Here is a 24,396-nt window from a genome sequence, read left to right as displayed (position 1 = left end):
TCCGAGAGCCCATCGAACATGACCTTCTTTGACACCGCGCCAGCCAACGCTCGACCTCCAATGCCCGATCGGCCGCTCTCCGGGCCGCGAGCTCGACAACTTGCACAGATTTTCAATCCTCTCCACGTGCAATTATCCGCCTCCACGGGCTGTCTCAAGGCGTCTTGGGCGTGGGTCGGTCGCGGCTCCGAGGCGTGAGAGCGTCATGGCGAGCAGCTGCGGGCAGCCGTCGAGGTCGAGTCCGGCGGCGGTCCTCGGTAGTGGGGGATCCGGGCGGGCAGCGGGCAGGAGGGGAGGGGCAGCGCAGCGGACAGCACTCACCAATGCACACACAGTACAGTATATGCACAGCCGACGGAGGTCCAGTGAAGAGGGCGGATGCTGGCTTCAATCGTGACGATTGAGGGTGTCCGGCTCTGCACTCTCGGGCGGTTAGGGGCTGCGGCGACGATGCGAAGGCGGCGGCGGCGTGCGAGCGGGGCAGACAGTGGTGTGAGGCGGTGGTGCAGTGAGGAGGAGAGAGGATGGGCTGGCGGTGCGGTAGGGGAATAGCAGAGGCCGGCTGCGCAGAGGCCCAGTGGAAGCCGAGCCGGTGAGGTCTTATGGAGGGTGATGTGCACGGCAGGGAAGAGAATTGTGCACGTACACAGGACTTACCCCGTTCACTAAGACTTTGGCCGCTGAAGAGCCGACGGATGAATGACGGCGGAGGGAAGGGGGAAGGAGAGGTGAGGTGAAGGTGGAGGAGGAGAGGCTGAGGGCGCTCGCGTCGCCTGGCGGAGGGCCAAGGTTAGAGATCGGTACGGCGAGCTTACTTGGACTCGTATGGGGCTCGCCGCCAGCGCTCGGTGCAAGCTAAACTGCATCGACGCCGCTGTTCCTTGCTCTCCGCCAGCATCGCCCGACAGCCAATCCCCGCACGCTGCCAGCGCTGCACAAAACGCCATGCTTTTCGCCCGGCAGTGGGCCCGCGGTTGTCTGCTTCGGGCGGCGCGCACGCCAGCCCACCAAGTGCAGCAACGCGTCCCAGCGTGCCACGGCCAGCGATTGCTGCGGCAGCCGGCGCCTGCACAACGCAGGCGCACGCATAGGGGCGGCGAGCCCTCATCTCCGCCGTCGCTCAGGTCCGCACAGACGCAGCCGGCGCCCACTGACCACGGCCCAGCGCCAGCGATGGGATGCTCAACGCGTTCCTCTCCGCCGCCCCCCGGCCCATATGACACGACACCACGCCCGCGGGCTGCGCTCAATCAGCGCCTGCCGTCGCGCTGCACGCTGCCACACGCCCGCGAACCCCAGATCTAACGGGGGCGCGTCTGCCCAATCTCCAGCCTGGCACGGCCTGAAGCCAGCCCTGTCCGCGGCACGCCAGTGCTGCGAGCGGTAAGGCTCCTCAGCCCAGCAGCCTGTCGCCGCCACGCCTTCCCTGCACCTCCCCTGCGCGCCTCTGCCCAGGTTTCCACCGTTCGCGGAGCAGCATAGCGCGCAGCACGCTGGCACCACCACCGCGCATCGTCTTGGCGCCCTCTCGTCCCTGCCGCAGCAGCCCAATCGATTTCTGTTTGCCTTCGCACGCTGCTGCCCTAAGAAATTGCGTAGGCAGTTGAATCCAAGATCCGGACGTAAATATACGTTTTAAATGTATCTATTTACGTCCGGATCTTGGATTCAACTACCCACCCGATGAAAGATTCTTTTGTCACCGACCAAGGGCGTGTCACATGTGGCCCGACGAGAGGTTTCAGCGCCGTCTCCGCAACGCCTGCGAGACCTTAACGTGATTCGCGCGGCAGGGTTTCTGCCTCATCATTGTCTTCTGGGCAGGCAAGGACACGATCCGGACGCAAATAAATATGCACACCTCCGTCCGGATCTTGTCTCCAACTCCCCATGTCCGGAAAGTGCATCGAGCTCAAATCTTCTGTCACCAGCCGTGCGGCAGGGTTGCTGCGTTGACGAAAACGTGTGCTTGCAGATCGATGCGGTGAAAGCATCACCAGGCCCGCCAGTGCGCCGTCCGGTCTCCATTTGAACGGCTAGGTCGCGCCCTTGCTTGGCCCTCTCTTCACGCTGAGCATTCAGCCCGTCTGATGTCACATCCGCGCTGGCCACTCCTGAGCACGACGTCCGTCGCGGCTAAGCCGTCCGCCAGACGCGTTCCTTCATTTCCTGCGTGGCTGCGCGCCGCCGCGGCACATCGTGGGGTTGCGGCAGATGTGCGCAGGAATAAACCGTAGTAGTGATACTTAGTGCATGTGTCATGTCTGCATAATGGCGCAGGCGGTGACGGCCGGTGGGCCCTCCAGCAAGGCGAGGATCCGCATGCTGGTGGATAAGAATCACCTGCTCCGCTCCGCCGCCGCTGCTTGCCTGCAGAGAATTTTCGCTCAACGCCTTGGGCTTTTTACCGCCTCTTGCGGCGAGCTGGCTGTTCTCGCGGTTTCTCTGGCAGCGGATGCCCCACTCTCGCCGCGAGAATTTGCACCCGGCGGGAGGCTAGGGACGGCATCACGGATTACCCTCCATTTCCTCGCGTAATCCTTACGAGTGAAGACCGAGAGCAGCCACCCAGCCTAGGCGCGATGCCCGATGGAAGCATGTCAGAAGGTTGGCTCGTGCCAAGCAAGCGCGTTCAGACAAGACGCATCATCTCCGTGGCATGAAACATCCGCATTCTAGATGGAGCAGCAGCCGAGCCTTCGAAACGGCGCACATCTCGTCAAAGCCTCCGCATAAGAATGCGCACCGTTGGCTGCCCACAGACGAGATGAGATCGGTGACGCATTCGACGCCGGCCCGCCGGCTGGGACAAGGGCATAAGAGAGTACGTGCTCAGGACGGAAGGTGGTCACTTTGGGTCCGTGGCTGAAATGGCGCCGAACGCGCGACCACCAACGCGTGAGCAGCAGCCGCTCAACCCTAAGTCCGGTCATATGCAATGCAAAGCTCAGGCTTTCCAGCAAACCTGGCATTCGCCGGGCCGCCACTGGGCTAAGGCCTCGGATAGACGGAGCCACACGGCTTTTTGCAGCGTCACTCTGACTCCGCGGTGCATCCGGCCTGCCTGCCCTCTTCTGCGCGTCAAACAGAAAATTCTGCCAATACTGACGGCGGCGGTGCATGTCTCAACAGCCATGCTTATTATTATTGAAACGCGAGATAGCACGCAACATTATTGCACCAATCGCTGCACCCCGGCTACACGACACCTCGTTTCCAGAAAAGCCAGTTCTCCGCAGATCATCCTCGACTACTACCAGGAGCGATGATCCCTCCACATCAACTACGACGATCCCGCCATCACGCAACCGTGGCCCAGCCACACCGCTGGGCGCCTCGCCGCCGGCATCCACTAGCTCCGCTTTCCTATCAAAGTCCTGTATAACTATTGCTGCCTACATCTGCTCTCAGCCGCACCAAGCAAGGATTCAAGGCGAGACGTCGTGACACATGAGACGCGTGGTGAAGCAAGCAATGCCGACTTCACCCAGAGACCGAGACATTGCCTCCCCTTGCTGATGTACTTTGCCAACAGTACAGACATGAACAAGCACACTCTGACAGTCTATGTGTGGACCTGCATAGACGAAGGAAGGACTATACTAGTGACGGGTACGCAAGGCTTTAGATCGTCACTCCAGCAACAAGCTTCATCCGTGCTCCCCACGCTAGCAGCAGCGCTTCCTTGCGGCCAGGTGCGGACCAATGGTATACGAGGCCGGTTCACTTAGTATTGCAACAGCACACCAGGTGACAAAAAAAAGTTGAGCCTATTGCATCATACTTGGATGGGTACCTGGATCCAATGTCCGGATGTAGATGCGACTTTTAAAATGCGCGCAAATGCGTCCAGACACTGGATTCAGCTACCTGTCTGAGATGAGTAGCGGTGCCATCGATGGAGCCCAGGCGGCTCGATTTGTCTGTCACCTGAGGGCGAGGAGTCGAAGTGTGCATTTGTACATGGCTGCACAACATCTCGATGAATAGAGGGATCCGGACAAGAGCTTCGACCACATCAGTCTTGTTGTAGTATGGAGCAAACCGCCCTCGTTCACAGTTGTTGCACTACGATGCGGTGGGTGGCCTGGGTATCGGATGCATCGAGCGGGGTGGCACAGATGTGTGCGAATGCTCGCGGCCGCACGGAAGCACGGCCTGTCCGTCAGGGTTCCCGTTTCCACGGTGCCTTCAAGGTGCCCCAGCCTATCCGGTTTAATTCTTGAGATAGCTGCTTTCCACGAAGCTGCACCCGCCCATGTGGAATTATAATCGGATGGAGGGTCATCGGTCGCAGGCTGCCGGCTGCATCCTCGTCTGCGTTGGGGAAAGCGTCAGGTCGAGGAAAGGGTTGTCGCCGACGAAGTGCCGCCACACTTGGTAAAGGGTCACTCTGCAAGGCATAGAGGCCTTCCGGAACGATGGACGAAGTGCACTGCCATCAGGCTGATTTTGTGATGATGTCGTGCTGCATGCTCGCTGGATGAGGGTGAGGGGGTGAAGAGTTGACGTCGCATTAGAATCGCGGCTCGCTTACTAGCGCGGTCAATGACCGTGACCCTCGGAGCAAAAAACGCCGATGGTCAAGGGAAATTTTTGGAACGTCGTTCCCGCGCTCGAACCTGCGAAGTCTGCGCGCCGGGACAATTCGTACGCCGTGTTCCTAGGTCCCTAACAAGCCCAACTTTTCACGCAGAAGCCCGCCAGCAGTCGACACTCAGTGCGCCTTTCCTGTGACCCTTCTCGCGCTCTTGCGCGCCTCAGACACCATGGACATTCATCGTTCGCGCTTCGTTCCTTACCCGGCGTCCGCCATCAACGCCCTTGCCTTTTCCTACTCCGACTCAAAAGACACCAGCAAAGGCGCCGGTAACGTCAGGCTCGCGATCGGCCGTGCCAACGGCAACATCGAAGTTTGGAATCCCGGCAAGGACGGCGAATGGATTCACGAGATTACACTTAGCGGCGGCAAGGATCGCAGCGTCGAGGGGCTGGCATGGATACAAGAGCCGGATGAAGAGGACGGGGAGTTCACCTCGGTCGGTCGCCTGCGCCTGTTCAGCATTGGCTATTCAAGCACCGTAACGGAGTGGGACCTGGTTACCGGGCTGCCGCTGCGCCACTCCAGTGGCAATCACAGCGAGGTCTGGTGCCTTGCAGCACAACCGCGGTGGAAGGCCGGGCAGAAGGCTGTGAGGGAGGGCGAGTTCCGTGGGCAGAACTTGGTGGCTGGATGCGCCGACGGCACACTTGCCGTCCTATCGACCGACGAGAACGATCTCCGATTTTCGCGCTTCCTCTCGCGACCGACGGCGAAGAAGGCGCGCGTCCTCAGCGTCACGTATCAGAATCGCGACATCGTGGTCGCGGGCTTCGCCGACAGCGCGATCAGGGTTTTCGATTCAAGGAACGGTCAACTGCTGCGGAACGTCACGCTCGGTGCGCCGTCCATTGGAGGACCGAAGGAGACCCTGGTTTGGGCTGTGAAGTGCTTGCCCAATGGCGATATCGTCTCCGGAGATTCTACTGGCGAGGTTAGGTTCTACGACGGCAAGAACTACTCGCTTCTGCAGAGGATTTCCTCACATAAGGCGGATGTTTTGGACCTTGCAGTTAGTAGGGATGGGAAGACCGTGTTCAGTGGTGGCATGGACCAACGTACCACCGTATACACCCTGTCTGGGAGCGGACCGGAGAAACGGTGGGTGGAGAGCGGCCACCGGAGATTCCACGATCACGACGTGAAGACTATGGCAACGTACGAGAGCAAAGGCCTGAGCGTTCTGGTTTCTGGAGGTACGATATGCAAGGCCCGACATTCAATCATTATGCTAATCAAGAAACAGGTCTCGATACCCATCCCATCCTTGTCCCGATCCGCTCCTTTAGCACTGAGCACTCACGTAAACTGTCCGCCTTGCCTCAAAGCCCCCCAGTTACGAGCGCACCCCGTGCGCGCCTCCTTGTCAGCTGGTGGGATCGCGAGGTACGGATATGGCGTGTCAAGAAGCGTGACACCAGCGGCGAGCTGCCCAAACTGGTAGCTCGCTTGGCATTGAAGGGAGAAGAAAACATCACTTCTGCATCAATCTCAGAGGATGGTAGCATTTTGGCCATCTCGACCGTTGCAGAAATTAAGGTTTTCCACTTGTCGTTGCGCAAGGGCGAGACTGACAGGAGCCTTCGCGTGAGGAAACTGGACAGCCCCGCGCTGCCCCAGGAGGGCGGTGCGCGGTTGGTGCAACTGAGCCCGAACGGCAGGTGGCTGGCAATCATCACGCACGAAAACGGAATCTTCTTGGCCCGCCTGACGAACGAGGAGGATGAGCCCAGTAGATGGAGAATCGTCCCTCGCGTCGTGGAGCTCCAACGGTTGCACAGGAAACTCGAGTACCAAAATTCGCTCAACGGTTACTGGGGCAGCTACGACAGGATCATCACCCGCGTTGCACTATCGAACGAGGTGCTTGTGGTCAGCGACCTTGCAGGGTACCTTGACAGCTGGGTAGTGGAAGGAAACGAGGACATCACGGCACCTGAAGTAGACTTGCCTGAAAAGGAAAAGACTTCGAAAGATGCGTCGTCTGACGATGATGACGACGACGAAGACGAAGGCGCGAGCCGTCCAGTCATCTTCTTCGGCCAACACTGGGTACGCAATCCCGCTGGCCACCTCCTACCGAAACTCGAGTCCGCAGCGCTAGTGCTGTCCTTCCGGCCAACGAAGGATTCTGAATCCCAGCCGAACGGCAACCCCGCCGTTCATCCGACGAGACACAACCCGCACCCTCGCTCGCACACGCTGCCAGGCGGCGAGCATCGGCTGCTCGCAGTCACTGCTTACCACCAGGTCTACGAGTTTGACATCCTTGACGGCAAGATGACGGATTGGTCCAGGCGCAATCCCACGTCCGACTTCCCTGCAGAGTTCAGGGGCCAACGAGACCGGGCGATGGGTTGCTTGTGGGACATCAATGACACGCGACAGCGGTTGTGGTTGTACGGCAGCAACTGGTTGTTCATGTTCGACCTTGCAACCGATTTTTCGGACGGATCATCGGGCTCCGACGGTGTCACAAACGGCGGCGGCGGCGCGGAGTCCCCGCTGAAGAAGCGCAAGCGCGGCCCGGCGGCGGAGGACGACGCGCTCAGGAAGCACACCAGCGGCGCAGGCAGCAAGATGCCGACGCGGGAAATTGAGGGAGCGGGGCGGAAGTACCGCAAGATCACCGGAACCGACGCGGCCTCCTGGGTCGAGCTGCAGCAAGGGCAGGAAGCATCCGAGGAGGAGGAGGACGACGAGGCTGACTCCGCAGAGACTGCTCAATACGAGGGCTCGAACGCTCTCGCGATCTTGCGGCGCGGCGTGTCCGAGGGCGGTGACCAGACGAATGACGAGGCAGACGAGGGCCAGCTGTCCGCCTTGCAGCGCAAGAGCCATTGGCACACCTTCAAGTACCGTCCGGTTCTGGGTTTGGTCCCCATCAGCCACGATGGCGGTGAAGGCGATGCCGCAGCGGCCAAGAGCGGGAAGGCGAAGTCGGGCGCCGCACCGGCCGCTCCGCTGGAGGTGGTGCTGGTGGAGAGGCCAACGTGGGATCTGGACTTGCCGCCGAAGTTTGTTGGCGTGCACGAGAGGTAGCCGCGCACCCGGCCGGCTAGAGAAGGGAACTAGGCCGACGGGACGCAATCAGGTGTCAGTGCAACGTGGACGGGCGGGGAAGGATGACCTCAATGTCTCGGCTGTGTGAGGACGGGCGATGTATCAAGGTGCGGCCACTGCAGATCTTGTCACGGGGCCGCATGTGCCTCAGATGGGAGACGTAGGTGTTTTGGATAAGATAAGCATTTTTAGACTAGGCGCAATTAGGGGGGCAACCAAAAAATGGGATTGTAAGAGGTTGGTCGACTATTGAATTAGCTCGGTGGCCGACCAATTCGAAGCGACGTTCTGGAAGCCATGTTTCTTGTACACTGCGAGCACAGCGGGTGACGAAAGAATTGAGCCCACCGGCATCCATCTGCCTATTAGAAATAAGATCACATGGTGTGGGTAGTTGATTCAAGATCTGGACGTGAATATGCGCATTTAAAGCTTACATTTACGTCCAGATTTTGTATTCCACCACCGTAGAAAAGGTGTCGACCGCGCTGCGCTTAGAGGGCCCAAATCTTCATGTGCTAGTGAGCCAGCGCTAGAGCAATCCAAGAATTGCGACTGGCTGGAACGCTGGCTAAGCGACCTGTCTACCTGTATCACGGAGAAAGGCGGTATCTGCCGCGCGGCGCGCAGGTGTTGAGGAACGGTAATTCCACAACACGAAGCTGAAGAGCTGGTTTTGGATAAGTGGTGGAGGTGATCAGGCCAGCTGCTTGGTCACGCTGTCGTTCGTTGGTCCGCAGAGGGGAGCGTACGCGTGGCCTTTGCGGGGGGCGGAAGAGGCTCTGAGTGGCATCCCTGTGCGCCGCGACAAGAAGAAAAAAGAAGAAAATTAGAGGGATCTTCCGCTGGGATGTGTTGGCGTTCGCGTCCGCCCGGCCAAGTCCGTCGCTGCTTGGTCAGAGCCGAAGACGCAGAGGCAGCAGTCGACATCGGCGGCATCGTCGTTTTGAGCAGGATTGGTGCGGGAGGGCAGATGAAGATTCGCAGGCTTGGCGGCGGCGGGCAGGAGCCCTGGGGCCGGACACGACACAGGTGGCAGCGCAGACTGGAGATCATGGTGGCTGACGTGCTCCGCCAGAGAGGCATTGCTGGGAGGAGCCAAAGTGGAACGCTTGCGCCAAGCCCCGTGCTGCGCAATCGTTGGGCGCAACCTGCAACAGCGCCGGCTCGCAACGCTCGACTCGAGCAGAAGTTTGCTCGTCGTCAGCGGACTCACTAGAGACCTCGCGACCGTCGCATGCGTAGAGGCAGCAGCACGCGTCAGAGAGAGCGTCAGAGGGCGTGCGAGTCGCGCTGTATTCATATTCCAGCGGGCCCGAGTCAGACGGGCGTACGCGTCGCCGCCGGTGGCTTTTGCTGATTGCGCGTCTCTGCCTCCGCCCCAGTGGGCGAGGCTCCGGTCCACGAATAGCCGGGGCGGCATTGACGACGGGCGCTCCGCCGCACCCCGTGGCCGTCAGCAGCGTTCATGGAGCGAGACAGGGTCGTTATCGTCGTCGTCGCAGTCGTCGCCAGCGTGCGCTCGTCCTCGTCTCGCTCATGATGAGTTGCGGGCGGGCTGCGTGGCTGCGATCAGGGTCGCAGGCGAGGCACTTAGTCATCAACTCCGGCTTGGCGCGCGCTGGTGAGATTAAGGAGTCTCGCACAACGCTGGTGGGCTGGGCTGGCAAGAAGAGCGCTCGGCTGAACTTATTCTGCGCGCTCAGCGGAAGCAGATGTTCGGACACACATGTGCGAATTAAAAATGCACATTTGCATCCAGACAAGACTCAGCTACCCATGCAAGTAGGTGGGCTCAGTTCTTTTGCAAGGTGCAACGGGCGCTCCAGGAGACGGCCGGGCGGTCGTAACTGGCATTCATCATCCACCGGCTGGCGCGCGAGGGCAGGAGCTCCCGTTGCGCACTAGCCCGAGCCTCTGCGGCGCTGATTGGTGCATAGAGCAAGCGCCTTCCTACATGACGCGGCGCAGGCCGCGTGTAATAGCCCTTGAACACCTCATCGCCGCCCGCACTGTTCCTCCGCTCCTCCACCACCAGGACCTATACTTCTCTCCCCCGTGCCCACCGTCCTGCGCAGCCTGTTTCGACCTCTCCGTCGCCCTGTCTGCCTGGATCTGGATGAAGAGGGCCCTGTTCCCCAAGGCACTCACCACCAACTTAGCGCACTGACCCTGTGGCGGCTGTTCCTCGCGAGGCAGTGCAGTCCAGTTGCTGCGGTCGCGAACCCGCCATTCAAACCCGCCAACGCCCCGACCTCAACCTACCGACTCCAAACACCATCCCAGGACGGCCGCTCCCCCCTTCCGCCGCACACTTCGCAATGGTCGACTCGCACCACCCTCGCCGGGGGGCCGCCTTGGACGAGCGGAAGGCAAAGGAGTTGACGGAGCGCTTCCGCCAGGTCCTCAGCACCAAGCGCATGAACGACCTGAGCGGCCGCTCGCGCTCTGCCTCGCCCGCGCCCTTCAACGCAGCCCTTCCCCCGACCACAGCACCGCCGCCCTCCTACAGCACATGCATCAAGAACATCCCTTTACTACCTCGCGAGCCTCGCGACGCCCGCTCGCTCCGTTTCAAGAACATGCTTAACTCGCTCTCCAACATGCCCGTCAAGTGGGAGAACCCCGGCCTCCTCGACGAGGCGCTTGGCTCGATACCGCTGGATCAGATCTACGGCGAAGCCGACGAGGAGAGCCAGATCTTCCTGGCCGAGGCCCAGAGTCTCGGTGCAGGCAAGAAGCCTGCTTGGGGCTACCAGGACTGCGTTGTCCGGGCATTGCTCCGGTGGTTCAAGCGCTCCTTCTTCTCCTGGGTCAACAACCCGATCTGCAGAACCTGCGGCTCGCCCACCATCGCCGTCGGAATGGCCGCGCCCCTCCCGGATGAGGCCGCACGAGGAGCTAACCAGGTGGAGCTGTACCGCTGCTCGCTGGACCACTGCGGCTCCTACGAACGATTCCCCCGCTACAACGACGCTTTCGTCCTTCTTCAGACCCGGAAAGGAAGGTGTGGCGAGTGGGCAAACTGCTTCAGCATGCTTTGCAGGGCTGTGGGATCACGCGTGCGCTGGGTGTGGAACTCGGAAGACCACGTCTGGACTGAAGTGTACTCTGTGCACCGGAAGAGATGGGTTCACGTGGATGCCTGCGAAGAGGCATGGGACAAGCCTCGGCTTTACACTGAAGGTATGTGGATCTCGACGCTGAGGTCTTGATGAACATGTCGCTAATTAACTCGAAGGCTGGGGCAAGAAGCTCGCTTACTGCATTGCCTTCTCCGCCGATGGCGCCATGGACGTTACCAGGAGATATGTCCGTTCCAGCCGCTACGCTCTGGAGCGTAAGCGCGCATCCGAGGCCGAGCTGCTTTACATCATGAACGAGCTCCGTGCCATGAGGAGAGACAAGAATTCGAAGCATGACAAGTTCCGCCTGGAGGGCGAGGACATGGCCGAGGACCGTGAGCTGCGGCGCTACGTCGCCCAGCAGATTGCCTACGAAATCTGCAAGATCAACCCCAAGGACATTCTCCGTGGAGGCCAGAGCACCCGGTCGCGTCCCGATCCCGACGCACAAAAGGCTGCCGAGGGCCGGTCTAGCGGCTCCACCGAATGGATCCGGGCAAGGGGTGAAGGCGGCGCACACAACCCCCAGAACCAGCCTCCTAGGAGATGAGGACTTCGGCCATGAATGGTCTTACAAACCTTCAGTACCTTTATCGGCTTCGGCATCATTCTCCGGACGGCACCACTGCACTAGCACCTTGATACACTCTTTCGGGCGCCGATTGGCAATCAGCGCAGCTGCCCAGGGCGCGAAGTCGACTGGGTCCCGGATCCGACACCATCAGCGCATTAGAGAGGCGTGCTGTTTGCATGTCGGCCCCGCAGTCGACGGACCAATAGGACCCATCCGGAGCGGGACTGTCCAGCATCAGTCATGCTAATAATCCGCGACAAACTTCGTCATTCTCGTTTCTCCGGTCCGCGCGGCGATGTCGCACATCCGCGATACCATTATTCCCGTGCAATCGCCGAGCGGAAATTGTTTCATCAAGTCAGGCGGACCCTGACGGTTTTCTCAACATTCCACCTTTGGATTCAGATCCGCACACAGACGACAAGGCTCGTCGCTAGGGGTTTCATTTGTGTTTGGCGTTGTGAGCGAAAGGGCAGGTTTCATTCCCAGCAGCGCGGACGGTGTTCACGGCGAAAAAGGAAACGGTCGCATATACTCAGGCAAAGGGGTTCCAAATGTCAGAGGGGATTCTCGTGTTTTAATTGGGGCTTGTTTCTGCTACATTTCCTTTTGCGCGCGCTTCTCCAGTATTCCCAGTTTTTGTTCACATGCGCTTCGGGGGTTTCTCATGTCTTTGGAAAAATTTCACGGGAACGACGGCATGTGGTCTTGACAGCGTGTCTGTTCTTGGTGTTTCTATTATTGCAGGGGGTGGAGGATTTTCGCCTGTGGGGTTGGGTTAGAGCAGGCTAGGACGGCGGCGCACATGCGCACGGCGGCGGGAGTTTTCCTTTACATTGTTGTTCCCTGCGCCTTTCGGCGAGGGCTGGTCGACAGCAGCAGCAGGCAGTAGAGTGGCACGAGGGTTGAAGAAGACGAAGAATATTCAAAGCCGATGAAGCAAGCACCTGAAACACATCTCATATGGTGATACGCCCGCAAGCTGCACGCAATTTCTGCCTTCCCGCCTCACCAGCAAATGCCGCATGAGGAAGCTCCGCCCCCTGCAGCGGGAGTGGTGCGTAATCACGCGCTGACCGCCTCCGGACGGGGCATGGCGCGCTTCTTTTTTTAGGTCTTGGCAGGCTTGGCGTCTGCGCGTTGCGACCGCCGCGCGCCTCTCATCACGCCTTGTGCGTTGATCGCTGACAATTCCTCGTTTTCCCACGACGGCGATGCGCAATCGGCATGCACCCGTGCTGAGGGATATGCGGCCTTGCATCTTGACCGGCTGGCTCGTCTCCTGGAGCGCCCGTTTCACCGTGGGTTGCAAACTGTGTGTGGACGTGGGAGGGCAGTGGAATCCCAGGCCCGGACGCAAATGCATATTTTTAATACTCGCATTCACGTCCGGGCATCTGCTTCAGCTGCCCGGAAAGCGACACGTCCGTCAGCTTCGCGGGCTCAAAGTTTCGGCAACCCAGCGTGCCACTGCGAATCTGCCTGCCTACTAATCACCGCGTCGCCGGGCCACGCATCACCGCTGCCGATCTCTGATTGTCGTTGATCGCGTGCTCGCTCGGGTTGGCCCAGCTAGGCCTGCGTCGTCATCATCAGCAGCATCGGACCCTCCATTTATCTCGCTCTCGCTCTCACCCTTATTCTTGCCGTCCGCGATTGATGGCACCCACCATCAGCCTGTCGCGCGCGCGCGCCCCGGAGCTTTTTCCTGGTGTGCCCGACGACTGCTGACTTATTGGGCACTCGACCTCTCTCGGCTGGACGGCACGCCTTACACGACCATCGGCCCAGCCACGGACCCTGTGCGTAGCTATTAGGTAGTCGGCATCCTACCTTCTTCGTATCCGCAACGCTTCTTAATTTTTTTCTTTTCGCGGTCATGCCGCGCCACTACTGCCAGTTGCGTACGCTATCTTTGCCCTGCGCCAGCGGCCGCGTGGTAGGGTTTAGTTAGCAGGTGGGTTAGCCGTAGGGTGGCCATCCCCGGAATGATCGACGAGGGAGCCACCCCCGAAGCCGGAGCCAATTGAGGCGCAAGCAACAAGCCGGTGTGCTGGTTGGGCGTTGTTTGCGGATTTGCGACGGCAACGGCCAGAAATTGGTTTTTCTCTCTTCTGCTAGACAGATGACGCACGATGATGGCTCTGTGCATTTGGGTGTGGCAGCGAGAAGGATTGGCTTGCTTACTGGGGGCCCTTAGCTAGCCGTCGAATGCCTCTGGAAGGGTTACTGGCACGCGTGAGTGTCAGCAGCGGGGTTGAAGTCACGATTGTGGCTCGCACCGTTGGGAACATCGTCATATGCCGGCGACGGCGGCAGAAGCGACACAGGCGAAGACAAGTTACGCATGCATGCTTGGGCTTGGGCGCGGGCAAAAGAGCGTGCGCGGAGGAGTTGCTCAGCCTTGTGGCTGGCGTTGCTACAGCTAGATTGAAAGCGGCAAAACGCAGGCGCTCGGTCCCGCTCTCCGCCATCCTGCCTCTGCATTTACGCGGGACGGGCACCCTGCACCGCCCCGTTGTTTGCTGTTGACGCTGCTGCGGCGCACCACGCACTACTCAGCTGCGCCCGCATCTGCCCTCCCTCACCGCACTGGGCACCGTAAGCCGACTCGCTGCGTGCAATATAAGGCCCTCAGGTCCCCGCTAGGGTGCAACCCGCTTCAACGTGTTCCGCCGTTTCTCCTCGCCTGTCGCTGCTCGACTTCCACCCGGCCGGTGACGTTACCGCCGTTCTCCCTCGCTTCGCACCAGAACCCGCCGTTCTCTCGGGCAACTAGCTGCATCAACAACATCAACAAACACCGCAATCATGGGCAAAATCGGACGTATCGCGTGCATTGCCACGCCTATGGCGCTGTCGCTGGCTGCCTTCATCTGCCTGATTCTCGTTTTCCTGGGCAACTGGAACAAGAGTGACGACAACCTCACCTCCATCTACTTCATGAAGGTATGCATCTCCGGAGACGAGTCCCATGGTCCTTCGCGTCAGCTAACATGTTTCCAAGGCCGACATGTCGAAATTCAGAAGTAACATATCTGCGCTCTCCTCGGTAGACATCCCCTTCACCGACGCCGACGACAAATTCCTCGCCGCCCTCACCCTCAGCGCCAGCAACAACCTGAGCGACATCTACACCGTCGGTCTCTGGAACTACTGCAGCGGAGACAAAAACTCGACCGGCATCGACTACTGCAGCGGCCGTACGGCTTCCTACTACTTTGACCCGATCAAAGTATGGGGTTTGAACAGCTCCGATACCGAGGAGTATATCCCCGACAAGCTGGCGAGCGGCATCAAGATCTACAAGAAGATCGCCTACTGGATGTTCGCCGCCTACGCCGTCGCTTTCTTCGCCACGCTCGCCGAGCTCCTCATCGGCATCCTGGCCATCTTCTCTCGCTGGGGCAGTTTCCTCACCACCATCGTCGCCTCGGTAAGTCGTCAATGCCCTTCTCCCCATTTCCAACCCGTTTCCATTGCTGACAGGAGACAAGATCGCCACCATCTTCACGCTCGCCGCCTCCATCACCGCGAGCGCCCTCTACGGCACCCTCGTCGCCACTTTCAAGTCAGTTTTCAAGGAGTACAACATCGAGGCGTCGATGGGCGGCAAGATGATGGGCATCACGTGGCTGGCGACTGCCTTCTCCGTTGCCGCCGGTCTCTTCTGGGTGCTGTCGACGTGCTGCTGCTCGGGCAAGAGCGATCGTAGTGGCCGCAAGAAGGTTACCGTCGAGAAGACGCCGTACACGTACGAGCGCGTGCATTCGCCTTTCGGTGGTGCGCACCACCAGGAGCAGCAGCAGTCGTATGGCAATGTTCCGTTGAGGGACATGCAGGGAAACAAGGCGCCGTCGGCGTACGAGCCGTTTAGGCACGATAGCCGCGTTTAAAGAAGATGAGATGGAGCTGGGAGGAAAGAAGTGATTGGGAGGGGGATGATGCACGACCTTTTTTTCTTTTTTCCCTTTCCGTACTTGTACAATCTTGCCGGTTCGAGGATCGCTTTCCAGACCCTTGATGACGACTACGACTATTGGCGTTTATTTACGGGAGGGGCTGTAATCATGGCTGTTTTGAAAAAGGGAAAACCCACGCGTATATTGGGGAGGAACTGCCCCGATCTAGATACCACCGGTGTGCTATATACCTTGAGTAGTGTGTTAGGACATGATGGTCGTAAATGGAAAATATGTCACTTATACATACCCGGTCGGCGCAATGCACCGACGCGTCCACTACCTTGGTAATATCAAGCCGTGGATATATGGTCCCTGGAATCCTATGTCTGATGTGTGTACGAATTCAGACCTCGCATCTACGTCCGGATATCTATTTTGGCTATTCATGAAGAAAGTCTATTCAAAACTCTATCTGCGTCCGCATATTTGCTTTGACTACCCACATAACACTCACCCTTAGCGAGGCTTAGATGGCTCGACACCTGCCAGGGTGCTGGAGGACATGTCGGCACCAGATCGTCGAGTGTGCAACAATGATGTGCGACGCGTGTTTGGAGCACTAGTTGCGAAGATCGGTATGTTTTCGAGGCAAGGGTTGTGGAGTCTACTACTGGGACTCCTTCTCGTATAATCGAAGCGCAAGGCCATAGTCCAGCGCTGATATAAGGAGAGAGATGCCGCGTTCGTTGTTCTCGACCCCGTCTCCCTGTCCCCACATAGTTATTGCGCGTGTGCGCCGCCGCCACTCCCCCCCGCAGCTCCGACTATCGTTGCCCCGTTCTCCGTCCAGGCCCGCAATTCCCACCGCACCTCACCGAGTGCTCGCCCTGGCTCTTTTTTGCCTCCGCCCCAAGGGCACGGGCGGCTGGCTGGTGCTGGTGAAGGCGACGGGGAGCGACCGACGATAACCAGCTGCTTGATCGGGCTTAGCGCGACTTGCTGTTGCTTGCTCGTCTATCTTACTCCGTCTGTTCCCTGCAAGGCGTGGAGGTTGAAGACAACGCCTCTATTTTCGGCAGAGTCGTAAACATCAGTACCGGAAGATGAGCCTGTGCTTGACGTTTTTGCATGGCTAGGAAGCAGGCCGAAGATGCGGTTTTTGCTGCGCGGAGAAGCCGGAAGGTGGTGTTTGGAAGCAGAGCTTATCGATGATCTTGCTGGCCTGCCAAGAACAGCGAGTGATGACGTTTTGCATGGTCGTCGGAGGCTTGTAGCATGCAGGAGCGGCTGTGCCTGTGTGCTTGCCGAGCCGTCTTGTTGTCCCTGTCCTTTTATTTTTCTTCCTGATCGCTTCAGTGATCACTAAGTGTTTATGAGTCACATCGTTTTGATCTCAGCCAGTGCTTGCAGTTATCGAGTAGTAGAGCGAGGACTGCGCGCGACAACGTTTGAGTTTATACGGTAACGAGAACCAAACGATGCGCATGATGGCGCGGATAAACAGTAAAGCCATCATATGGCTCGCTCTTATGCCGTTGTTGCTGTCATCAGTTGCGATAAGGTACGCCTGGTGGTGTAAGTGGTGGTTGATCTTCTATTGGTTCTTCGTGCTCCCGTCTCTCCCCCGCTCTGCCGCTGTTGCAATCCCTGCAATATATAACAATGTTTCCTTCCCTTGCCGTGTGTGCAACCTCTAACCCTTGACACCTCTTGTTTCGATTGCGGACGTCTGTTTCTCTCTCTATACAAATCCCACGTACAGCTACCTTTCCTGGTCTGAGACGGAGAACTCAGCCTTCTGCTCTCTGAATTGCCCTGTCTGAAACATGGTCATTTCTCGCGTGATCTTCTTCGCTCTTTTGAACATACTCTTCTCTCAAGGCCTTAGTCAGGAACCCAGTATTCCCACGCGTCATTTGCGCACTGCACATATATGCTGACGTGCCGTATCCAGTTCAAGGAGTACCTGTCCCTAGCCTCATCAATGCTACCATTGAAGATCTCCAGGTTGGCATGGAGGCCGGTTTGTTCACCAGCAGCGACCTAGTAAAGGTACTGCGTCACAGTTCACCTAAACCATTCCGGGTAATGCCCTGATCACTGCATAGGCCTACATCGCCCGTATCAACGAAGTCAATGACGTCCTGCACGCCGTCACGGAGCTCAATCCCGACGCACTCCAAATATCTCACCAGCTCGACGCCGAGAGATCCAATGGGACCACCCGCGGGTGAGTCAATACTAACTGTGCCTCCACGAGTTCGAAGTTCCCGTTAACTTCCCGCTCAGTCCCCTGCACGGGATCCCCATCCTCATCAAGAACAACATCGCCACAAGGGACAAGATGAATAACACTGGTGCGTACCTTGTCTTCATGGTCTCGGGACGTATCGCCCAATAACATGTCCCAGCTGGCTCATATGCCCTCCTCGGCGCCAAAGTCCCGCACGACTCCACGGTGGCTGCAAAGCTGCGCAAGGCCGGCGCGGTCATCTTGGGCAAGACCAACCTCAGCCAGTGGGCCAACTATCGCTCCAACAACTCGACCAACGGCTGGTCCGCCTACGGCGGCCAGGTCACCGCCGCCTACTACCCGAACCAGGACCCCAGCGGCAGTTCGAGCGGGAGCGGCGTTGCGTCTGATCTAGGGCTGGCCTTGGCGTCGTTGGGGACCGAGGTGCGTAGTTTTCCCCCTTCTCATATACGACACTTTCACCTCACCAAGCAACTGGTCACTATCAACTACTGCGTACAGAACAGCTAATGTAGGGGATGGCGACAAAAAACAGACCGACGGCTCCATCCTCTCCCCGTCCAGCAACAACAACCTCGTCGGCATCAAACCCACCGTCGGCCTGACCTCGCGCCACCTCGTGATCCCCATCTCCGAGCACCAAGACACCGTCGGGCCCATGGCACGCACCGTCAAGGACGCCGCCGCCGTCCTCCAAGCCATCGCCGGCAGCTACGACCCGGCCGACAACTACACCGCAGCGAATCCCCGCCTCAACACCACCGCACCAAACTACACCGGCGCCTGCAACCTCTCCGCCCTCGCCGGCGCACGCATCGGCATCCCAACCAACGTACTCGCGCTCTCCTCCACCGCGCTCCTCTCCACCGCCGAGCGCGCCGCCTTCGCCTCCTCCCTCGCCGTCCTGCGCAACGCCGGCGCGACGCTCGTCCCCAACGCAAATTTCTCCGCCTACCCAGCCTACCTCTTGTCGTCCAACGAGTCCCTCGTGCTCGCCGCCGACTTCCAAACCAACCTGCGCGCGTACCTCGGCGCGCTGACGCTCAACCCGGCGAACGTGTCCGACCTGGCCGGCGTGCGCGCCTTCACGCGGTCCGACCCGCGCGAGGCGTGGCCCGACCGCGACACCGGCGTGTGGGACGAGGCGCTGGACGGGCAGGGGTGGGACAACGGCGATCCGCGGTTCTGGCAAGCGTTGCAGGCGGACTTGTTCCTGGGCGGGGAGGGGGGCGTGCTGGGGGCGTTGGAGAGAGACGGCGGGCTCGATGCCGTCGTGTTGCCGACGAGCGTCAGTCCCGGCGTGCCGGCGCTGGTGGGTGCGCCGGTGGTGACGGTGCCGATGGGGTTTTATGGCGGGAACGAGACGGTGGTGGAGAGTGCGGGGGGCAGGGGGTTGGTGGGGAGGGCGCCGGGGATTCCGTGAGTCTTTTTTCTTCTTTTTTTATTGTGTTTCCCCCTTGTTATTTCCTTTCTCGTCTTTGTGCGAGGTTGTAGTGCTGACGAGGGGGTTGGATTAGATTCGGGCTGTCGTTTCTTGGGAGGAAGTGGGATGAGGAGAAGTTGATCGGATTGGCGTACGCGTATGAGCAGAGGTCGATGGTGAGGAGCAAGGGGCAGCAGTACATCCTGCCGACGACCGAGATTGCGGATGTGATTGGAATGTTATGAGCGGGGGCGACCCACGAGGCTGAGGTGTGGTAGCGGTAGTAGATGGAGTAGGTCAGGGATGGGTGCTGTGGTGGAGTGCTGCAGACAGCAGTTTTGCTGGTCTGACTGTTTTCTGGTAAAGTATGTCTGTCCTACCCACGGTCCCTTCTCATTCTTTTACCTTTGGTGTGGCGTGCTGGCACAGGTTTCGACCGGGTCACAGCCTGCAGGGTGCACAAGACTGGAGCTCACTGGGCCCCCAAGTAGACAGCTGAAGCAAAGATGCGGACGCAGATATGGGTTTTGATCGTCTTTCGTCGTGCGCATCTAGATGAGAGTCATAAACTGGTCCAGATACAGGATTCCACTACCCATGTAAGCAACTTTGAGACATGTTTGTGGGCTCGGTGCTTTCGCAACTCGCTGCGGGGTCAGTCATGAGCGAAGTTGCGAAAGTGCATGTTGATGACGTACCCAGCAAGAGCCGAAGTAGCCGCTCAAACGGGAGCGCGGCACGTAACACCGGATCCACACATCCACACCCGGGTCGAAAGCAGAAGCTCTGCCCGTTGAGACACGCACTAACGTGGTATAAACCGGGAAATGGAGGACGAGTCGTAGCATCGCGACGGGAACTTCGACAGTTCATTTCCCCGGCGTGGTGGTGGTGTCGTGAGCTGTGGAACCCAGGGTTGTTGCGGCAGTGAGGGTCGCAGCCCTGCAGGAAGGCACATTGCGTACCGGCCACGCGTCTGAAACCACGTTGCTCGCAGTCCCGCCATATCACCCAAGACCATGTCTCAGGCGTGATGTATTCTCCCAGTGGAACATAGCCTTCTGCTGATCGCCACGGCCGGGCGTTTTCACATTCTGGGACTACGCCCTGAAACAAGCCACACCGAAAGGGGCTGTACTAGGTCACACTGGAAACATCTCGTTGCGCAGACAAGGGAGTCAAGAAGCATGTAAGCATCTTGGCAGGGACAAGAGTTGGCCTAGCAGCTTACATCCATTGTACCTGGTCTAACTGTAATAACAACATGCTCTGAGTGTTACTCCGCGTGACATAACGACCGTCAAGAAAATTGGAAAATCATTAGTGTATTGACTGTGATAGGAAACAACAACGTACGCAGACGCAAACCACCACGCCCGAATCCCAACTACCAAGTCCGGCTGATGACAATCCTCAATCCACCAGCCAGCGCACCTCCGGCTCGAGTCATGATCTGTCCATAGCAAAGGGGGGAATAGCAAAGAGGAGGGATGAATGCGGGAGACGGCTAGCAGTTGCAGCCCGCGGCGCCCTGGCCGCTGGTTGCCTCGGGCCGCAGATCGACGCCAGGACGCGGGCCGGACCTGATGCTGCGGGGGCCGGCCTGGTCGAGCGGCAGCTTCTTCGCGATGGCGGTGAACAGCTCCCGCACGTTCTCGGCCGTCTTGGCCGACGTCTCGAAGAACAGCAGGCCAGCCTCCCTGGCGTACTGCTCGGCGTCGGCAGCGGGTATTGCCCGCTTGTCGGGGTTCTCCGTGACCAGGTCCAGCTTGTTTCCGGCAAGAGCGATCACAATGTTCTCGTTGGCCTGGCGCTGCAGTTCCTTCACCCACGCTTTGGCTTTGTCTAGCGACGACTGGGGCAGGGTTAGGTTGCTACCACCGCCGGCGGAAGGGGCTGCGGGTCACTTACGGCCTGCGTGATGTCGTACACGACGACGGCGCAGTTGGCGTTGCGGTAGTACATGGGGGCCAGCGACTTGTAGCGCTCCTGGCCTGCCGTATCCCATATCTCAAACTTGACCGTCGTGGTGTCGTCGAGAGCGATGGTCTGGGTCAAGAAGGCGGCACCGATGGTCGACTCGCGGTAGTCGTCAAACTGGTCCTGCGGCGGGGGTCAGCTGCAGGCGTGCGGCCATGCACGGCTCGGGGGCGCACCTTGACGAAGCGCAGGACGAGCGAACTCTGCGCGGTGTATCAGCATTGCGGGCGTGACCGCCAGTCGAGGGGCGGGGCAAACCTTTCCGACGGCGGACTCTCCTGCGAAGCGTCAGCACTCGGCCGCAGGCTGCAGCACCCGGGGCACGGCAGGCACACTCACCCAGCAGCACCAGCTTGAACTGTGCGAACCTCGAGCCGCCGGGACGGCCGCCTGGCTGGACTCTCGCGGACATGGCGGTGGCGCGGCGGAGCGGTGGGGGATGGCGGGGGAGCGGCGGGTGCGGGTCGGCTGGGGGCGGCGGGGCGGCGATGCGGCGGATGGGTTGGGGTGGTTGAGGTGGGTGGATGGGTGGTGTAGATCGGAGGTGTCGACGTTGGGTGCTTGTGGTGGAGCTTGTCCGGGCAGCCAACGCTGGATGGCTTGGCAAGGGTGTGGCTTGCGCGCGCGCTCCGTTCGGCATCGTCATGCCCTGCCCTGCGCCCCCGTGCTTGCCGCCGCCGAGCGCAACTGCCACATGTGCATCAAACACCAGCAATTCCAATCTCTCCTCTCCTAGCCCCCGCGCCTCCATACCACCACCCGGCTCCCTGCTATAGTCGCCCGCTATCGTCCACCCTTCGCCCCGCCATCCCCGCAGAGGAGCACGCTGCTCCCCGCCGGCCGACCATGGCTGCCCTCCTTCCGTTCCGGGACATTAATGTCCACGCGTCGTCTTCCTACTACGCCTTTTCCTCGCCCTCGTCGCCCTCGGCTCCCACGCTTGTTGTCGACCGGCCCTCCGGAGACTTGCGCCTCAACGATGGCAAGCTCCTCGGCGGCCAGCGCGTTTCTAGCATTGCTGGCGTTCTGGGCATGATCAAATTGCGCCTAGGTATGTGGAGGATCGCAAGGTGTCGCAGCAGCAAGGCAGCTACACAGGAGGGTGCAGCCTGTCTGGCCACCTCCTGATCGCAGGCGGAGCGCTGTATTTCCTGGCCGGACATGCCACCTCCATGTGCAAGCTGCCTTGCATCTGCAATGCCTCGCGGAAGGAAGCGCGTCGCAGCTTGCGCCATTACCCCCCAACGCCATGCTTGAACCTTTTTACTCACATACACGCCATGCGCAGACAAGTACATTATCGTCATTACAAAGGCGCAACCTGTCGGAAGGCTCAAGGGCCACATGGTGTACAAGGTTGCGGCTACCGAATTCCTGCCTCTCCGCGAGCGCCCGCTGCACGATCCAGACGAGGATACCTACCTTTTTTACCTGAAGACTCTGCTCAAGCAGGGGCCGATGTACTTTTCCTACTCTATCGACATCACCAACAGCTTCCAGCGCCAGGCTCAGAGCGACTTCACGCAGCCGCTGTGGAAACGCGCCGACGATCGCTTCTTCTGGAATCGCTTCATTCAGTCTGATCTGATTGACTTCCGGAATGGTGCTTCCGGCTCATCCGGCTTCCGCATTGCGAGCGGCCCGCAGAGGGATGTCGACCCCTTTATCTTGCCCGTCATGTTTGGCATGATGGAGATCAAGAACACCTCGATTAAGGGCAACCCCCTGACGTTCGTCCTCATTACCCGGCGATCCAGGCACCGGGCCGGGACCCGCTACTTCTCTCGTGGCGTTGACGAGAACGGCAATGTGTCAAACTTTAACGAGACTGAACAAGTGGTCATACTCAATGACAATGCGTCGAACGGCCCTGGAGGATTTGCCGCAGGCTCCGCTTTGCAGGCTAGCGGAAAGCCAGAGACTCAGGTTCTGTCATACGTGCAGACAAGAGGAAGCGTGCCGCTGTATTGGGCCGAAATTAACGAGCTCAAATATACCCCTAAGTTGCAGATCCGTGGGGTGCAAAGCGCTGTGTCAGCCGCCAAGCGCCACTTCAACGAGCAGATCCGTCTGTATGGTGATAACTATCTCGTCAATCTGGTCAACCAAAAGGGCCGTGAACGGGCTGTCAAGGAAGCCTACGAGAAGATGGTTCAACTCTTGGTTTCTTCGCCCGCTGAGGGCACGGAGTCGGACCAGGTCACCGACGAGAAGTTCACCGTCATCGAGCCTGAGGGCGAGAAGCAGCGGTACGATCGCATCCACTACACGTACTTCGATTTCCACAGTGAAACGAAGGGACTTCGGTGGCACCGTGCTGCACTGCTGCTTCAGCAACTCGAGGGCCCGATCAGAGAGAACGGCTACTTCAGAGGCGTTGACATGCCCGGTGACCCGAATGGAAGGATGGAGACCCGTAGCCGGCAGACATGTGTTGTGCGTACGAACTGTATGGACTGTTTGGATCGTACCAATGTCGTCCAAAGCATGCTGGGACGCTTCATTCTCAGCCGCATGCTCATCGATCTGGGCATTCTCCGCGAGGGCGAGAATGCGCAGGACGATGCCGCATTCGAGGATCTCTTCCGTAACATTTGGGCCGACAATGCCGACGTCGTCTCCAAGTCATACTCAGGCACCGGAGCACTGAAGACGGACTTTACCCGTACCGGACAGCGCACGAAGGCTGGTATGCTGCAGGATCTCAGCAACTCCATCACTCGTTATGTGAAGAACAACTTCCTCGATGGTCCGCGGCAAGATGCGTTTGACCTGTTCCTGGGCACCTATCTACCTTCTACTTCCAACATTGGCAACAACCTTCTCTTCGTTGACCGGAGACCACTTGCCATTCAGTCGATCCCTTACATCCTTGCTGGATGCGTCTTCTTCATTTTCATTTCTGCTTTCACTAGAAGGTCCCCCGACGCCTATGTCTGGCCTCTGCGCATCCTTGTGCTTCTTTTCTTCGCGGTAACCCTTCTTTGCTTCCGCTTCATCCAGAGCCACGGCACACTCTACGTAAGTGCAACGTCAGCCACGAATGAGTACCCATACTGACAAGACGCAGGTCAACTGGCCGAAGCTGAACACGCCTCCGTGGGCCATCGAAGGTTATCAAGATGCGATGTCGCATGTGCAGAAGGATCCTCTTTTGGGACCGTTGGTGGCGAGGCACGAGAGGGGCAAGAGCGATGCGAGACTTCTTTATCTGGAAGAGGGTAAGAAGAGGATAGAATAGTGGGCTTGACCACTGGCGTTTGAAGGTATCGCGAGCGGGGGCATGGGTTGATGGGATCGTTTCCTAGAGAGCCGAGAGCTTTGTTTGGGATACCATATATTACAAAAGGCATTTCTTTAACTGTATTCTACTCTATTTCCACTAGGCAGGCAAACCAGTATCTCGGATGGGTCAGCGTGGCTGTCTTTGTTTGTGCGTTGATAGAGGGCGGGCGCGGATGCCTCAGGCAGG

At 59.1% G+C, this 24,396-nt stretch overlaps 6 protein-coding genes across 6 annotated transcripts; 5 read left to right on the top strand and 1 right to left on the bottom strand.

Annotated features, from left to right (window-relative positions):
* Positions 1 to 4,769: 4,769 nt before the first annotated feature.
* Positions 4,770 to 7,642, top strand: UTP4 (U3 small nucleolar RNA-associated protein; the record flags this gene model as incomplete). The annotated part of the gene is made up of 2 exons (XM_066781003.1): positions 4,770 to 5,796; positions 5,847 to 7,642. 2 exons carry the CDS (start codon positions 4,770 to 4,772, stop codon positions 7,640 to 7,642), a joined length of 2,823 nt encoding a protein of 940 aa, XP_066628949.1.
* A 2,342-nt stretch (positions 7,643 to 9,984) lies between these two features.
* On the top strand, positions 9,985 to 11,338 carry png1 (the record flags this gene model as incomplete). The annotated part of the gene is made up of 2 exons (XM_066781002.1): positions 9,985 to 10,849; positions 10,905 to 11,338. 2 exons carry the CDS (start codon positions 9,985 to 9,987, stop codon positions 11,336 to 11,338), a joined length of 1,299 nt encoding a protein of 432 aa, XP_066628948.1.
* Positions 11,339 to 14,173: 2,835 nt separating this feature from the next.
* SLS55_009604 (uncharacterized protein) lies at positions 14,174 to 15,258 on the top strand (the record flags this gene model as incomplete). Its single annotated transcript, XM_066781001.1, has 3 exons — positions 14,174 to 14,311; positions 14,370 to 14,798; positions 14,860 to 15,258. 3 exons carry the CDS (start codon positions 14,174 to 14,176, stop codon positions 15,256 to 15,258), a joined length of 966 nt encoding a protein of 321 aa, XP_066628947.1.
* A 1,496-nt stretch (positions 15,259 to 16,754) lies between these two features.
* On the top strand, positions 16,755 to 19,189 carry SLS55_009603 (uncharacterized protein; the record flags this gene model as incomplete). The annotated part of the gene is made up of 7 exons (XM_066781000.1): positions 16,755 to 16,770; positions 17,156 to 17,319; positions 17,376 to 17,497; positions 17,557 to 17,624; positions 17,679 to 17,944; positions 18,057 to 18,940; positions 19,063 to 19,189. The coding sequence occupies 7 exons, from the start codon at positions 16,755 to 16,757 to the stop codon at positions 19,187 to 19,189; spliced, it is 1,647 nt and encodes a 548-aa protein (XP_066628946.1).
* Positions 19,190 to 20,451: 1,262 nt separating this feature from the next.
* YPT52 (GTP-binding protein of the rab/ypt) lies at positions 20,452 to 21,336 on the bottom strand (the record flags this gene model as incomplete). The annotated part of the gene is made up of 5 exons (XM_066780999.1): positions 20,452 to 20,799; positions 20,856 to 21,047; positions 21,101 to 21,127; positions 21,183 to 21,202; positions 21,264 to 21,336. 5 exons carry the CDS (start codon positions 21,334 to 21,336, stop codon positions 20,452 to 20,454), a joined length of 660 nt encoding a protein of 219 aa, XP_066628945.1.
* Positions 21,337 to 21,770: 434 nt separating this feature from the next.
* Positions 21,771 to 24,165, top strand: SAC1 (Phosphoinositide phosphatase sac1; the record flags this gene model as incomplete). Its single annotated transcript, XM_066780998.1, has 3 exons — positions 21,771 to 21,975; positions 22,213 to 23,945; positions 23,995 to 24,165. The coding sequence occupies 3 exons, from the start codon at positions 21,771 to 21,773 to the stop codon at positions 24,163 to 24,165; spliced, it is 2,109 nt and encodes a 702-aa protein (XP_066628944.1).
* Positions 24,166 to 24,396: the final 231 nt, after the last annotated feature.

The sequence above is a fragment of the Diplodia seriata genome (assembly GCF_021436955.1).
Source record: "Diplodia seriata strain FDS-637 chromosome Unknown scaffold_10, whole genome shotgun sequence".
Lineage (NCBI taxonomy): Eukaryota > Fungi > Ascomycota > Dothideomycetes > Botryosphaeriales > Botryosphaeriaceae > Diplodia > Diplodia seriata.
The sequence above is the reverse complement of the archived record's forward strand: the minus strand, read 5'-3'. Positions and strand labels throughout refer to the sequence as shown.